We start from the raw sequence: 17,982 nt of genomic DNA on the forward strand, positions 1-17,982 counted from the left end.
TCGTGCAGCAGGAGCTTTCAGGTAGTTGTACATTTTCACAACGACAATTACCGTGCGAGCACACAGCGTTGCTAGTAACCTTGGTCTTACTCTCTTCCTTTGACATGCCGTAGCTTTTATGCCTTTTAGCCTTTTGTACGCAATTGCAGTAGTGTTACCACGAGGTGTTCAGTGAAGGACCGTGTGTTAGCTGTTCCGTAAAGCCTGTTGTTACTCTCGGACTGTGGGAAGCCTCGATGCTGGGCCACGTCCACTGTGGTTACTCTCATATTATTCATCAGTACGAGAAGGATGGTGGGTTTTGGGTTTGTTTGTTTTTTGTTTTTCGGGTTTCCAAAAACCACCTATCAATACAGTGATTCCTTTGCACTGGTAAAACTCCTGATATTTTTTGGTATGTTTGTAGTTCGTGAGGGCCTGAAGGGATTTTGTGTGCAGCTAGAAGAGGAGAACGAGATTAACAACAACTCTCGCTCATCCTCTTTTGTGTCAACATGTATGATATATGTTCAACACAGCAGCACGCTCTGATCTTCAAAATGCACTGTTTGATTATTTACATGTGCTTACCTGTATATTTTGTGTGATGAATCTGTTTTTTTTTTTTTTTTCCCCCCTGTATTTATTAACATTTATCTCTCCAGTTTTGTGTACACTCTCTACTTAAACAGTGTGACATGGCACGTTAAAAAAGTTACTACTTTAGTAAGCTGGGATTATATCTACAGCCTGAGAAATTATGGGTTTCTTTCCTTCCAACCTGGGACCACTAGAAGCAGTGGGAAAACAGAATTGGCTTCCTTTCCCTCTCTGCCTCATTATTTTCCCAGCTGGGGGCTGCCATGCGATGCGACTGCTGGATATTGCAGGTGTCTTAGCAAAGTTTTATTTGACCAGCTCTAAGCAAACCTGTTATGCCATCTGCTTAACAGCACAGACTACCAGACATGTATTGGGATGGTATTCTGTGTGTTTGGTTGATTTTTTCATTGGGCTGTTGGATGTGAGAATTTAGAGTGCACTGAAAAACTCTTCCAGAGTGCTTGGTGGGCTTTTGTGGTTGGGTTTCCTTGCCCCTGCCTTGCTGATGGCAGCTCTGTTGCTTTCAGCTGAAGGTGGTATCTTGGTTTGCTTCCAGCTGCTGGGCCAGATAGTGAGGAAATACCTGCTGGTATCCACTTAATAACTTACAGTGAATTAACTCCCAGGCCCAAGTGTTTGTTTAAACTAGTTTATGGTGTTATAAGTAAAAATTAAAATATTTTTGGAAATTAAGTTACGTGTCAAAACCTTCTTGGTGTGTTTTAATCACGCTACCATACCTGAAATGAGCTGTGACAGTGATATTTTGGCAAATACTATACCATGAAAAATAGCGTATACTCTGTAATATTTTCCATGTATCTGAAGCCTACCGATGAGTGAGACAAGTAATTATGGAACTGTATGAAATTTAGACTACATAATTATATTGCTAGGCTGCAAAAGCTGACAGCGAGGTGAAATTTGGCAGCAAATATTACTGCTCATTTTGCCCTGTTTTTCTTCCTCTTCTCCTTCAGCACCCCTGCTCTTAAAGGTCAGAGCAGATACAAGGGTTGATTCTAAGCATGGCTTTTCTTTCTTTCTGGCCAAATTTCCAGATTTCATTGAACAGACTGTTACAGTTAGGCTAGCTTTGTCGTTGATGACTAGATCCCAGCGCATATCAGTTCTGCTTTTAAGCACAAATCATTCATTCAAGAGTATTAAGACAGACCAGATGGCTAATTGGTTGCTGGAATATGATGATGCTAAGTTTTAGATTTCTGATTAAGCTGAGAGTTGTGCGGGAAATGCTAATACAGACTTCAGTAAAGAGAAGAAGAAATTTGCTTTGGGAAGAAATCCATTACGTTGCCACTTTTCTCATGGGAAAAAGAAACATTTCAAAGTCAATTCATTGGCAGTGAGAACGCAGAAGGCTGAGGATCTGAATCAAAACAGCAGAAAAGGACATGAAGTGGGACTCCGGAGTGCTTACCTGGAACTCAGTCCAGTGAAGATTGAAGTATGAAGGTTTCCTATATTCGCAACAAATTGCATCTTACATCTTAAAACCTTTCCTCTTGAAACTGGCGTAGGTCTTCTAGAGATAAGTTTTCACAATTTTTTTCAATGGGAACAAATTTCTTGGATGTTCTTTACCAGACTTACAGATTAAGAAAAGGACAGGCTCAGTCTTGGACATTTATATTGGGTTTTATTCCATTTCAATAAATAGTTCTTGCATGTTCCTGTTTCTTTATTAAGAATTTCACATGCATGAGTTTATTTTCACTGAAACAAAACACAGGTTATCTCCTCAAGGCAGGTATGCTCAGTTGCAACCGAAGAATTCACTTTGTGTGTGTCATTTGAAGAGAAATGACTCAGACATTCACTGTAGGAAGATCTTTCAAATACCCAATCCATTAGATTCCATGAATTTTCCCTCAATCTAGGAAATGTAACTACCAGATAGATCACAGTGATACCACAGTCTAAGAAATGTATTCTGATGAAACAGGCTGTGAAAAGTTGTGTTTTGTCCCCTCTGACTTTTTTGTGGTCTGAGCTCATTTTGGATAAATATTGCCATTATAATAAGGAACCAGACCACAAAATCTTTGAAAAACTTTTCATTTGCTTCATTAGAAAAGCAGGAAATGAAATGGTTTATTGATAACTGTTCTGGTTTGAGCCATTTCGGAAAACACTACCTTCTTAAAACAGTCGCAAATATTTAAGCGGCATTTCTTCTGTTCCCAACTTTCTTAAAATTGGCAAAATCCAGTTCCTTATTTTTATAAGGGTTGACACGGCTCATGTTCAATTTATTCAACTTTAAAAGAAAGATAAGAAAAACACCACTGTTAGAAAATTCCATGGGTTTTCATACCTATCATGTGTCATTGTGTGTAGGTCGGGTGCCTTCTACTGATTGAACTGTTAGCAGGCAGTGCAGTTTCAGCTTTGCAGTGCTGTGTACGTGATATGAAAATGATCAATTTTACAAGGAGCAGGGGAATAAATCTATTGTAACCATTTTTGATCTTTATCAGTCATGCATATGCGTTAGTTTCATATTGGATTTGTGCTGTTTATTTGCTCTTTAAGTGACCAGATGCAAATGTGTGACATGAGATAGGAAATGCTTTCTTGCTAAAGACAAGATGAAATCCATGCTGATTTATTTGTAAAGTGCAGGAGCTCCCTCTTCTGGCTTTGGAATGCTCCAACTTGAAAGTTGATGAGAACATCCTCTCTCATTTTGAATACTTATTTGCAAAAACAATCTTTTTGCAAATAAGTATAACCATGTAGAGAGGCAGCAGCTCAAGAGGAATTAAGAATATTTACTCTTGGTGCAGACCATACTTTTTTGGTCTAATATAAGCTGATAGTTGTTACATATTGTAGTTCATTTCTAATTTGTTTTCTGGAACTCTCCATAGCAAACAGCAACTTTTGAAAAGGCAAATATTATTTAGTCTTGCTCTGTACCATCACAGATGGCAGATTTCCTCACCGTTGATGTCACATTGCTGTTATGGTCATGACAGCAGTGCTTAATGTAGGTGTGAGCTGCAGCTCCAATATCATCTCTTTATTTAAGTCCCACCTGAGCTTTTTACAGCTGTTAACAGTAATTTAAGCTCTTGGTTGGGACTTGGTACAAAGCCCTAAAAATTACCTTAGGTTTAGAAAAGCAGAGTCTCTTAAGTCTCTTAAGCAGTCTCTTAAGCTTGTTTAAAGCTCTTTACAGTTAGACATGTTGTGACCCCATCCCTCTCCTCCTGTCCATCCAGGGAGCAGTGGGTGAGAGGAGGCTTTCTGCCTGTTTCTGTTTTTTCAAGCATTCTCCTCTCATAATAGCCTCTTGAATTTTGCAAATCCTCAGACACCATTCTAGGTCTGTTGATATTTAAGTTTAGAAGAGCAGCATCTGTCTTTCATGCAGCATCATTCCTGAGGGCAGGAAGCTGACTGGAAGATTGGCATTGGGGAGAGACCTGTTGCCTTAAACAAACAAACAAACAAACAAAAAAAAAAACCAACAAAACAAACAAAAAACAACACGGACAGTGCTGTATCAGCACGGATTTCTGTACAAGGGGAGCAGCAGTCTTATCCCTGTATTGGGGACTGCCTGCGTGCCAAGAAGTGGATCATGTTTTGTTCTGCATAAACAGGATTATCTCCAGCGATTTTGCTGGTGAGGCCATCTGCCCTGCAAGAGGAAGCAAATCTGCACAGCAGGAGGGAGGAGTGCAACAACGCCCCATGTGTTGAGAAAGTGGGTAAGGACAGAGGAAATTTCCAAGAAATAGATGCCTGGTTACCCAGGCATGCTCTCATGCTGAAGGGTTGCTTGAACCAGCAATAAATGCCTGCTGTTATATTCCTTTCCTTGGTACTGCCTGAGTGTGTTGCGGTGCCATTTTAATAGGTACTAGTCAATCTGAATTACCAGCACTGACTAAGATGCCAGAGTGTGTCCACTTTGGGTATTAGTAAGTCAGTTAATTCTGTTCTTTCTTCCTGTATCCTCCTTATAAGCCTGGGATTCACAAGTGTCATAGCCTTTATCTTCTTTCTATTTGTGGCAAGGTATCATCCATCTCATTGCCTCTGTGAATTGTTTAGGAATAGAGATTTCTGAATGCTGCCTGTCTGATCTTTCCCCATCCAATTCTTTGTCCCCATCCCTAAATTGGGTCGCTGGGTTTTGCAGGTCTCACAGGTCGCTGCAGTCCAAGGGAACTGTAGCACCTCTGGTCTTGCTGAAACAGTCATTGATGCTTTTCCCAGTACAATACTCTGTAGGCTTTGGTTTGTATTCACTTTTATGATCTTACTGAGACATCAATATCTAGTAATCTTAAGGCACTTCAATGATGATCTATGCAGCTTTCATCTCTACTGTCTGCAGGGCAGCACTGTAAGATTTCATGCATAACTTTCCATAAGTCTGTCTTAGTCTGCATGTTTCATAGTCTTTTGGTTGGGCAGTACTGAAGTTAGTTTTATAGCACAGCTCTGAATATTTGCCTCCTGATATACGCCACAGAAGCCAGCCACACTGATGGGCACAAGACAGAACAACTACTCAGGTGGCAGTAGGATCAGCTGTAAGAAGAAGGACATCCCAGTGACTTGGAATCTATTTTCATGCTGTGGTAAGAGCTGCTGGTCAGGAATGCTTGCTGTGACAATCTCATGCAGTAGGTATTCCTGCGTAAGGGACTGGTGGGCACGGTGGTGGGCAGCATTGGTTTTCAACAGGAATTTTGTAGGAGTTCTTTGCGCAGAGTGAATGGAAAGGATGAAGCAGGAACCAGGTAAACAGCAGCTTCTTAGACTCCTTCCTTTTAAAGTGATCCCAAGAACCTCTACAATTTGATACATTTTCCTAATTCTGAGAATGCAGAATGATTTTAAATATATCTATTTATATTCAACTGATCTCTGTTAACATAGTGTCTTTAAATCATCTGTCAAAGCAGAAGAGAGTGCCAGATCAACACTAGCCACTGCTCAGCTCTTTATCTTACCATCTCAGGGGTACTAATGCAAGGAACACCATCAGTATGTACTGAGAGGCCAGTTACTTTGTAGTAACTGTAATTTTTGTACAAGTAGCTGCACTTCAGCTGAATTCAGCTAACTGCCATCCCTCTAGTTTTCAGAGTTTTGAGTTACTTTAGCTTTTGAATTTAGAGGGAAGATTGAACTGCCTCTTTTTTACTCTCTTATAAGTAAGTATACGTTAACTGCACTTTCCTGTTTTGAGTGCTATTAGGGAATCTACAGTGACACCATCTCAACGAAATATTTTTACTGTAGAATATTTTCCTTTGCTTCATCAAAACTTCTGTACTCACAATATTTTAATTTTAAAAACATCAACTTTTTAAGATGTTTCTACACTTTCATTTAGCTACACTTGCTGGAGCAGGTAAGCTTACCCATCTGTACAGCATCAGCACCTTCATGATTGTCTAATAAACTGGAAGATATGTAAGATGGATAGGCCTCTATGAATAACAAAAAATGTCAAAAGCTCATTATCAAACTGCCCAACTCTCTGATTTATACAGGTTCAGACAAAATAAGGAAAAACACTTTGGTATCTGTAGCAAATGCCAAAATAGAATCAATGCAGTATTGTTCACCTCGTTGAAATTGCAAAATCCAGGAAATGCAAACATTAAGTTTCCAACAGCAACATTAACTTGGACTCTTTGCATATCCTGTGTTTTCCTGGTATACATTAAGGTATAAAGTAATGTATTAAGCTGTGAGTTGAACAAGAAAAACAGAAAATTCTTCATGTAGGTAACACTGCCAAGTTAAGTACTGTTACCATTTGTGTTTATTGAGCTTTTATCATTTTAAATAATTTTCTTCATAAAGATTGAATATGATGTTTTTGGCCAAATGAAGTGAAATCTGAGAGTTTGTCTTCACTGAAGTGTGAGCTTGACTTACAGTTTACCCCTTGCCTTGAATCTGACTCTTCTTCATCCATCACCATCTCAGATGCAAATGAACTGGCTTTCAAACTTGACAATAAGACTTGAATCTCAGCAGCTAGCACTTCAGTTGCAGTGGGACTGTAATTTAGGCCATACAGGTTGGCAAGACAGTTGGCAATCTTACGATTAAGTCTACTCTATTTTGGCCAATTAAGTTCCTACGTAACTGAGGTGTGCAGAGTGTCTGTACTCATGGACTGTGTCAAGCTTCAAGCGTTGCAGTAAAGCTCTAACTGTGTCTCTTTGTATTATAATGTGTAACGTTGGAAATGACATGGTTGTTTCCAAACTTGTGGGGGAATGTTCCAGATGTTACAGAGCATTGATAAATATTTGAGTCAGAACATTGGAAAGTCCTGCTCGGAGCCTGGAGATGGTACGGAGCTGCAGGCAGAAGAATCTCCCCATCTGCTACCACTTGCACATTGTCATAAATTTGAGGTTTGGAGGGTAATAAACTAAGTGCTTGCTAATGAAGAATAGGTTTGGAACGCGTATCTAGGACTGGAATGCAACAGTGTGAAAAATAGAGTGGTGAGGGCTGAGGCAGCGGTGGGATGAGTGGAAATGGAGACGGGAGAAAGCAAAATCTGTAGGGGAAGTAAAAACAAACTGTGTCGTGTCAGGATGCAGGGATATTGGTGAAAAGGGGGTAAAAGGAAGCTTTGCTAGCGGGAGACCATAAATTCACGACAAGAATAGTGAGTACATAGCAGTGCCACCCAAGGAGAGAGTAAGACGGATAGAGGCCTGGAGCAAGTAGAATTGGGGCAGCAAGGGGGGGCCTGCCATCCTGGAAAGAAGAAAAGGGGGAAAATGAAGGCAATGAAAACTAAGGAAATGTGTCCTGGGTGACAAATCACACGCTGGACTAGGTGGAGTGGTGCTCCCAGAGCTTGCTGAGAAGGAAGAGGCAGGGGAGGGCCCTGGGAGGTGTCACTGCTTAGCCATTGAGCTTCAGCTTTGTTTTCTTTTACAAGCTCAAGCACCCCACGTGCAGTTTGGCTCACAAAGCTTGTAGAGTTCTGGAAATTAAATGCACATACTTCCTCTGCCTAGCAATACTTTCCTTTTACTGTGCACCTGTACATGCGAGGAAGTTTTTTGTTACTTATGCTCAAGATGCAACTAGTAAATTATCACTTAATAAATCAAAATTTTCCACAATTGAGCTAAAAGTATATACTTTTCAGATTGCTCATATTCAATTTTAAAACTTAATACTAAAAAAGCCTGAAATTGATTCTGTTGGAAATTATTGTAGTGATTTTTATGGGGATAAAAATATGTTGAGAAAGTGGATTCTGCTTTTGCTCTCAGAGAAAAAAATACATATTGTTTACTTTTTCATTCCTGTTCTCCATCTCCAAACCTTCTGTTCCATCAAAAAAATAAAAATAAATAAATCACATATCGACAGAAATGGATTATGGAAAGTTGTGCTGAACAAAGGATAAATGTTTGGAAGGTGAGGTAATCTAGAAAAGATGAAGCGGACACAGCCTGTCTCCTGTAAAAACAAACAAAATATGGAAGCACTGTAAAATACCCCCTCAACACATCTGGCTCTAGAGGTGTAAGCGTTTTTGAGTTTAGAAAAATAACATGCTAATATTTTGGGGGATGTTTTTGACTTTGAAATAATCATATTTGTATATTTCTATATTTCTGAGGATGATTTTTTGGACGCGGCTGTTTGATAAACCTCAGAATAGGTGCACAATTTTTTTGAGCCACAGGACTGTGAGGTTCAGTATATTGCTGACACAAATACTTTGCTAAACTTGACACACAAACTTTGCGAATACTTTGTAAATAAATAAATGAACTATTTATTATTTTATTAAGCATGGCCTTAACACTGTTTTTGTTTCTATCACTTGGAGATTTTCCATGAGCTTTTGTAGATGTGGGATCAAACTGCCTTATAATAATCACAGAATATCCTGAGTTGGCAGGGACCCACAAGGATCATTGAGTCCAACTCCTGGCTCCACACGGGACCACCCAAAAATACAGAATCATATATATAATACTAAAATATGGATTATATTTCTAAAATAGGAATTGTAGAGCCCTTTGCTACAATGCATATATAATCGTTAGGGAGGGCTGAGGTTATCAGATAACTCATTGCTGGAGGTTTTGCTGAGCTTTCTCTTCTATAGCAATAGTTACAGTTGTCATCATTTCAGCATTTGGGGGGCCAGTAGGGTTTGTCATTTACTTCAGCTTACTTAAATTTTTCAAAAAGTCTGTCAAGAAACCCTGCCAGAACAAAACTTTTTGTGCATGTAATTAATGGAGAGACTGTGGTACCCGCTGACAGGTATTTTCCAGGAAAAGGAATGGTTTGCAGCTAGGGGAAAAGTGTTAAGAGTGTACCCAAACCAGTAACTCAAACCAAAAGAGCAGCCTTTGATCTGAGACATAGTTTAGGTCACATTTTAGTGAATAGCTTTATTAAACTAGTTTATTAAACTAATATTATTCTGTCAGTTGGTACATTTTATTTGCAGAAAATTGGATCTGTCTAAGGGTATCTGACATCAACTACACTGATGCTGTTTTAAATTAAACTGTTAGCTTTAGTGTATGTATTTAAAGGAATGTTTTCAAGCATTTGAAGGAATGTGCTCAGTTCCAACACTGACGTTTAAAATCTGAGGCTGAACAGAGCTCATGTGGGTTGTTTTTTGTGTTAAAGACGGGAGGTGCAGATTGCAAATGGGTTTGCCACTGTTGCAATTTTACCTATTGCAGCTTTTTGAGTGTATTTCACAAGTAACATGACTATGTTTTAAGACAGCAATAATCTAAAACAACTTCTGTACAATATATAAAAAAATAAACTTGGCGTCTTAGAAGCAAGATTGGACTACCTTCAAATGTTACTTTGACTGAAGATCTCTGGAAAAGTTTTAATCAAGATCATGAGATTAAGAGATTAAGTTTTTGAAACTTTTTTTTTTAATCTGGTAATTAATATAGGTAATAAATCCTTTTTTTCTTTTTTTTTGTAGATAGTAGCATTTTATTATTATTATTAATTTATTTATTTATTTTATGAGCGCTGGTTATTTATTAATCACAGAAGAGAATCTGGATTATATACATTCAGGAGATCCATAAACATCAGCTATGGAGACAGTGGACAAATATACATAGAAGATAACATATTTGACTGATTGGAAGCCATACTTTTTGATAAAAATTTCTGTAAATGCCCTAGAAAAAGCAAGTGCATTTATATAATTTAAAATACCATTTGCCACATAGGTCAGAAAATGAGTCAACATGAAGACAGCGTTACATTTTACAATGAAGTGCCCTCTTCAGAATAGTGTCAAGGCAGGCTGGTTAAGCTCCACTGAAACAGTTTCCAGTGTTTGTTCTGTGATACAGCTGATTTGACTTCTCTTCCTTCTCTGAAATCAGGGAATTTCAGTTGAATTTAGAGATGCTGGGAGCAATAGGAACCAGTAGACTGAATCAAGTGTCCTTCCCAATTGTGTTTAGTTTACACATAAGGATGTGCATAGACAAGTATTTATCACTCATTTGGTCAACCTTGTATTACTTAGAGGGTAAAACAGTTCGTTCTTATGCTTTTACCTTTTGGCATGCCGTTAGCAGTATGTGGACAGGGTTCCTTCCAGGAAGATTTTTATCATTTTAATTCAGATGTGTGATAGGATTCAGAGTCATTTGGACTTCTGCAGAAACATTGCTCAGTGGCCCAATGCTTTACTCTATTTTTTACACTGATCTATATTTTATTTGTATTTTTATTCTATGTTAGAGTAATTTGTTATTAAAATAATGTAGTTTCACAGTTGTATTTAGAGAGGGCTCAGATAAAGGTGGTGTCTAGATAAACAGGTCTTATGTTATGGTTCCAGTCTTGGCAAAGAGACAATATGGGGGAAAATGAGTCTGGAGGAAGAAAATGGTGACATCAATTTCAGTGTTGGTATTGGAGTGTATAGGTAAGTGAGATTCCTGCAACTCAGCATTAAGCTCTTCAGGAGGAGGAATATATTTGTTGCTCAGGTTCTGAAGGAAGCAAATCTTAGGCTCTACTTTCTCATCTCCCTCTCCTTCCTGTCTTCTGAGCCTTTGAACAAATTCAGTCAAACAACAGAAAAGTTCACAGTGTATGAATATCTGGCAAGTTTTCATGAGTGGGTGATGAGACAGTGATTGGAGTTTTCTTCTGCTAATGACCCATTGAGTGAAGGATCTAGTGTGAGCTCATCCTTTACGATTTTATTCTCTTCTTCTTAAAGACATAGACACCAACATCAGGAATAAGCCTTGCTTCATTCTGGTGTTCATTGTAATGAAATCCGACCACATTCAGAAGTAGCCACCAAGCACTAATTGGGACTAAATTCTTGGCTTTTGTTCTCAGACTGTGGTTGTATCTAAAATCCTTATGGTGTAAGCTGAAGATTTGCATAAGTTAAACAAAATGGAAACCGCTGATTAAGATACTCTAAAATATCGTGCAAAAGTCTTAAATTCTTCTGATGGTTGAAGAGTGATACAATGGCAAGACCAGGAGGATGTCAGTCAAGGCAGCTATTGTCCTCTTCAATTTGGGACATGGTTGAAATTACGTAGTGCTCATATGCTATGCAGTATTTCCAGTTGTTTTTTTGTGTGTGGGGGGGTTCCTGTTGGCAGCGTGCACAAACTGCCTATAAGGGCAGCTGACCAGTTTTGCAGGGCAGTCGAAAGCCACAAATGGATTCCAGTAGTCTGTCGGAGACCCTGTGATGGAGTGGGTGGAAGCTTCCTCAGCAAGGATTAAGGATTCAATAGGTCTCATTACATCTTCCAGAAGAGCAGACCACCATTTTCTGTTCACATTTTGTCTACCAACGCAGATTTACTTCCCCCAGTCTAGAAGACCTCCTTTGGCAATTTCCTGTGCTGCCTAGGTTTTGGAGACTTGTATACATGTCTCTAGTCATTCAATTACTGGAGGCCCCACAATGAATACAAGACCGAATGGCTGTCAAATTTCCTGTCTCCACATGAAATCTCTATCTGGTAGTTCAAATACCATTTGCAGGCATGCTGTTTTAGTTCTGGAAATCCAGGTTATAGTCTTCATAACTGTAGCATCCTTTAGAAGAACATGTTAAGTGTGTTTCTTGTATCGAACAACCTGTTTTTTTATGTTTTTTCCTTGATTCATAACATTATTAGGTTCATACTTTTTATATTTCTAACTGTTTTAAATCAACTGAAATCATCAGCCTGCCTTTTAAATGTGAAGGAAATTTGTTTATATTCATTAAAGTGCCAAAAATATTAACTTATAAAATAACCTTTCAGAAAGAAATATTAAGTTCATTGAGGCTTGGACGGGGAGCCAAATGTGGAACCAAGTCTTGATGCATGCCGTCTCCAGATGCACGATGCTTGCTATAAAGATAAATTTGAATGGGTTTTCGGAGCAGAAAAAGCTAACTTGATGAAAATTAGGTGTACGTGTGACTAATGGAGTCGCTCGCATTCAAAAACAACAGATGATGCTAGAAAGGAGCCACTAAAGCTAGGGTTATGCACAAGGCATAGTGAACCTTAGCGCTCAGATTTTGTCTCCTGCCCTCGGGTTTGACCTTCCTACCGCTGTCCGTAGTTATGACACGGGTGGTGGGGAGCAGGATTTATCCCCTTCCCCTGTGTCTGTGGGTAAGGGGCCCCTTATTTGTGTGCCAGGCAGAAGAACGGTCCCTTGGAGGGCTGCGGCTGTAGGATTTTGCCTTCTGCAAGGTGTTCCCAGGAGGTTTCTGCCGCCCTCCTGGCTATTTATAGCCGGGGCATTTGGCACCACGACACGTTGCGTTACCGTAATGAACTTGGCAGGTGAAGCGTGTCTGGCGTGGTTCGTGTGCTCGCACAGCGTACGCCAGCTATGTAAAGGCAGGGAAACGCAGCTTTAGTGTCTGCAGCTCCACCGGACAGCCCTAGAGACAGCACCGCCCTTCGCCGCTGAGGTAAATACCCACACAGTGCAAACCCATCACACATTTCCTAGCGTTTGCAGAAGCCCCTTGGCTCCCTCAGCCTCAAATCCCTCAGAAACCCGGCCCCAGGAGCCCCGACCCCGAGCCGCGTGAGGCGGGCCGGGCCGGGCCGCTAGGGGTCAGGAGCGCCGCGGCGGCCGGGGAGGCGGCCCGGGGCCTGGTGGAAAGTCAGCCGCGTATCGCCGGGCTTCGCATATTTTTCACTGTTTCCACATGGTGGCTGCCAGAAGAATCTGATACAGTGTGATCTATAGAAGCAAGGTACAACTGGAATAATGAAATTTCAAAAAATAAGCCCTTTTTAAAGGCTGGTCGTAACGGTCCTGTTGGGTATTGTAAATGCCTTCAGGTGCACTTGATACTGCTGTTACGTTCCTGGCTTTGGGTTCTAATTTTTATGGAAAGATGGATTGAACTTCAATTTAAGAATATTCGGTAATCCCTCTCAGGACATACTGTAACAGCTGGTATTTCTGTGTTGCGGCAAATCGATTCCATACAGCAGTCAGCAGTGCCTATGGCTGGGCTCCGGCAAAAACTTCCAAAGCATTTTACATAAAGCGAGCCAAAGAAAATAACATCATCACTGCAAAAATGTAGCTTAATTTGCAAGTTAGAAAAAAAAAAAATCCCTCTTCCATTCCAGCAAAATATTAAGCATTTTACTGGTAAGGATTTCATCAGGTCATTTATTTTTCATTAATATATATTTAGGATCTGGGGGGAATAACTTTATGCCATATATAAGTTTCTTAAATAATAAGGAACTTGATTTTTTTTAATATCAAATGATTTACCGTGAAATAAAGAAAAATAAAGAGCACGACTGAGTTCTGAATACATGACATGTATGTAGATCATCAAGACTTTCCACATTTCACAATGATTTTTTTTTTGAGGCATCTGAGTTTCTAATTAATCCGCATTAATGAGAATGCTGTGCATGTTTTGGTGGATTTATTTTAGTAGACAGAGCTGCGTATAAATTAAAGATGGCCCATTAGCAGGAAATCATTTTGTTTTAACCAGTTTCTAACACACATGAAAACCTAAAGTGCTTCCACACGTCCTACGGCTGTAGTCGTGTGCTCACTCTGGGGACTGTAAGGGAGCCTGCAACAGGAGTCCTCCTTTATGGTACTTGTATGTGGTACAATAAAAAGAAAACAAACAGAATTAGCGTAAAGTGAGTATGTTTGCTCTTAATTTGCACAGTGTGTCCTTGGCTATGATGTCGAGATTTTTTTTCCCTTTTAAACGGCACCCTGGCTAGCTCTGCATATAGATGTTTTACAACTTTGTCATCATAAGTTTATCTTTCACTTTGAAGTGCTCCCTTATCTCTGTTTTAAATTTAGCTTAAGCTAATAGGTGTTGTATTGCTTTAATGAATATTGATTTTGGGGGGAAAGTGATGCTTTTTTGGTGAAAGCTTTTTTCTTTAACAATACCTTCTATAACTACAAAAACAAACAGACAAACAAACCCCAACCCACAACTGAAACCATCCCTAAAACAATTATGATAGATATGTTTTGAGTTTTATTCTTTCTGTTTAATAGAAGAAGAAGTTACCTATCACTGTAACTTTTGTTGTGCTTACCTTCTTTAAAAAATATCCAGAATCACTGGGGTTTGAAAGCTGACATGCAAAATCTTTCTTCAGGTAAAATGTTTAGGGGGGAAGAAAAAACAAATAAACAAAACACACACACAAAAAAATCATGATGTTGCCAGACTATTTAAACTATAGGCTTAGACAGAGGGACAAGTAAACAACTAGCTTTTATCTAATAATTGATTTAAAAAGGAGTAAACATAATCTTAAGGATGGCCCTTAATATGTTGCAATAGTTTTTAGCAATGTGTGGATTTCTTTTTTTTTTTTTTTTTTTTTTTTGTTGGAGAAAGAAACTTTTGAACAGCATACAGTGTTTACAGCACCTGTATATTACTCTTCCATGAGACTGTTGCCAAGTGCAAATGTGTCCAAAATACTCACTTTTAGAGCCAAGATGACTTCAAAAGTCATTCTGATTAATATGAATGTGTTTAAACAAAACAAACAAACAAAACAAACAAACAAAACCAACAAAAACCAAATCAGCAACAGCAGCAGCAAAATGCTCGCTTTTTTGTTTAAATTCTTACACTAAAGCAGAACTGTGCTGGTTTCTTTCTTCAAGGACACTTTTTGTTTTCTGAAATCCGGAGAAAATACTTTATTTTCTGTAAGCCTCTACTTCCCCCCCTCCATTCCTTCTCCCTGCAAACACATGCCCTGCTACTAGTAAACATTTCCAGTCTTGTGAAAAGAGTTTGAGTTTCTTTCAGTTTTATATTTTAACATACCCGAATTTAAATATCTTCACTTACATTTGAAATCGGTTCATACTTTTGTTACGTTTTCCCTGAATTTTCCTCAAGAACTGGTTAAAACAAAAGACCCAAATCTAATGTCTGTAGGCCTGTGCAATAATTAAAAACTGTATCTTAAAAAAAAAAAAAGTGACTTCATAGTAATGAATTACAGGAAAAAAATCTATATATAGTTTGCGTGAGAACGATGAGAATGGCTCCATAAATCCAGTTGCCGTTTACCCTAGATAAGTGCTAGCTGCAGTCCTGATTTTTATAATTTCAGTTAAAATTTAGTTTATATTTCCAGATTACAAATAAAAATCATATGTTAGATCTTAAATGTACTGAAATGGATTGAAAGGGGTTTGAGTAGAAGCATGGAATAAATTAACATGTAAGCAATTTTTTTTTTCTGTGAAAAGTAGTAACAAAATTAGAGTGACTTAAATTATTCACCGTTTTTATTTAAAGAACACTTTATTTCCCAAATACCTGACATGCTAGAGTTAGAGTATAATTTACATGAGAGAAATGTGTGAAGTTATTTTTACAGCGGGATGGGATTATAGACTAGACTGAAGAAAACAAAACGTGTTTCACCTGGGGAAAAAAATTTAACAGTTCTATATAAATGCAAAGAGCTTTGTTGTTTTTGAGAGACTTAAATCAAAAGCTTATTTTGTGATAATGATTGGGTTTGCTTAGCTGCAGTAATTTACAGTTTAACAAAGTTCTTAATTGTAAAATTCTGTTTCCGTTCTTTCTAGGAGAAACGGGGAGATTGCATAAATCTTTGTAGACAACTTGGCTGCAAGCAGTTAAACCGAAATTAACTTCTGCCTTCTGGCCGCAGAGCACTAGTCTGACGTTCCTGTGTGATACTCTGCAGACTAAATCATGCCAGCGTTATCAACTGGATCTGGAAGTGACACAGGTACGCAAGCCAAGGAGTACTGCATGTTTCCTCCAGAGCTTATTTGTTAAGTCTACAGTCTCTGTTTCAAGAAATCATCAAGTAAGATAATTAATTGTGGTCTTAACAGATGCGTAAGCTAGCACTTTAAACATAACCTTTTCTTCCTGAAGTTAATGTAAGTATATGGAACACCGCAGGTTTAATAAAAATAATAGATTACTTTTTAAAAGCCCAGCCATCCTCTTCTCCCTATCCCCAGCCCCTAAGTAGATACTAAATATGGATCTGAAGAATTTGGATTCACCTCAGAGTGGTTCCTACAATGTTAACTTTAAAGAGGAGGAGAAAAAAAGATGATGATATCATACATGCCTTAATATTTGCAGCAGTCTAGACTATCCCCTCTGTGAGTTAGTTATCAGCGGAGTTATTTCTGAACACAGACTACTTGGTTTTGACACTTCTCTAACAAATTAGGAGAAGAAAAATACCGTCTCAAGTTCTCTTCCTTCCTTTGCCTTCCAAATCAGAGTCCAGTTCCTATCACTGAGTGCAGGCAGTGGGAGTGCAGATATGTAGCTTTCTGGAGTTCTAACCTTCTTTGTAGCAATAGCAAGCTACATTCAAAGGTTAAATCTAATCTTGCTGTTGTGTGCAGCCTCTCTGGCAATATTTTTGTCTCTGTTTTAGGGGCAAGTGAAGTTAGTATTTTTTCTCAAGGGTGTTTGGTAAATAGGTCATCCCGCTGAGATTACAGGAGAAAGATCATTGCTTTCCATCCCTCTGCTTGTTATTCTAGAGCACATAGTTTTATGCACAGGAAGTAATAGCAAGATTTTGAAAAGGAAGAGGGAGATTTCAAGTCAGGAAACGAAAAATAATGTAAGGAACTTCATTGAATTATTAGTTTAAATAGACTGCATAGTGCAGTGATGTTTTTTTTCCCCCTCACACCTCATGTACATGTGAAAAGATGAATTGTGAGAATTTGTTGTTGTTTCTTTTACATTTTCTCCCTTAATGATGGAGGGGTGTGTGTGTTCCTGTGTTTGAAGGATTAGACTACTATCTTCCCAAATCCTACCTCTATCTACCTCACTTTTCTTCTCCTTCCCCCATGGAAATATGTGCTTCACTTCTGTCACAGTTGAAGCTATTGAGTATACTCAAGCTGAATTTTGGAAGATGTTGTAGTCTAACTTAGGCTGATTTTCCACAGTGGAACTTTCCTTCCTTTATCACACAATCTTCTGTGTCCTTCCAAAACCTGCTTTTTTTTTTTTTTTTTTTTTAACTATTACATGGCCAAATGCTTTCTGAAGTCTCAAGAAAATTTTAAGATGAATAGTAGAAGGATGTGTGACGACTAGTGCCTGATGCTAATAATACTGCTAGTTTTATTATTTAAAGAATGTTTTTATGTCCAGAAGTAATAGCAATGGACATGTTTTCATAATAACGAAAATTATTTGAACGAATGAAAAAAAACCACTAATGTTTAAATTGTGTGTCTTAGTGTCTGAAAACCCAGTCCTATTTGATGTCCTATTTGATGCTTGTGATACTCCAAATACATCTTAATTAATTATGTGGGATAAAGCTCAACTGTCCTCCTTGTCCCATGAAATCTATAATAGTAAAGTATGGTATGTATTATTGAGATCTTGCTGCTTAAATAATACCAAGTGTTTGTTAAATCCAGATTGTTTTCCACTGCAAGGTGTATATTTACTTTTTTTTTTTAAATGAACATTTGCATTTGGAAGGAAAAGAGAATTATTTCTTTCTTTCCAGTTTCTTACTGCTTCTCTTGAAAAGCATGATAGGTATTAATGTGTTTTTTTGTTTGTTTGTTTTTAATGACTACATCAAACTGTGGTCTCTGTCCTGGTTATAGGGCAGATGTTTGCTAATCTGCAGCATGATCCACCTCAGAGCCCTGTTTTTCTGGAATAACTCACATTTAGATTTAAAAAAAAAAAAAAAAAAAAAAAAGATACACTAAAAAATGGATTTTCTTATTTTTGCTGCTCCCTGTCGAAAGGTCGGTAGATTGCCTTTCCTCTTGCTTTCTCACCCTCACTGCATAAACTGGTGGTGTGTG

The 17,982-nt window shown here is 38.4% G+C and overlaps 1 protein-coding gene across 2 annotated transcripts in view; it reads left to right on the plus strand.

Annotated features, from left to right (window-relative positions):
* Nucleotides 1-17,982, plus strand: part of MPP7 (MAGUK p55 scaffold protein 7) — a 148,306-nt gene that overhangs the window by 24,672 nt on the left and 105,652 nt on the right. For both annotated transcript variants that reach the window (XM_082753478.1, XM_082753477.1), the window contains one exon: nt 15,730-15,896. In XM_082753478.1, the coding sequence (XP_082609604.1) occupies nt 15,860-15,896 (37 nt within the window). In that variant the 5' untranslated portion in view covers nt 15,730-15,859. The remainder of the gene's footprint in view (nt 1-15,729; nt 15,897-17,982) is intronic.

This window comes from Aythya marila (genome assembly GCF_965140915.1).
Source record: "Aythya marila genome assembly, chromosome: 2".
Taxonomy (NCBI): domain Eukaryota; kingdom Metazoa; phylum Chordata; class Aves; order Anseriformes; family Anatidae; genus Aythya; species Aythya marila.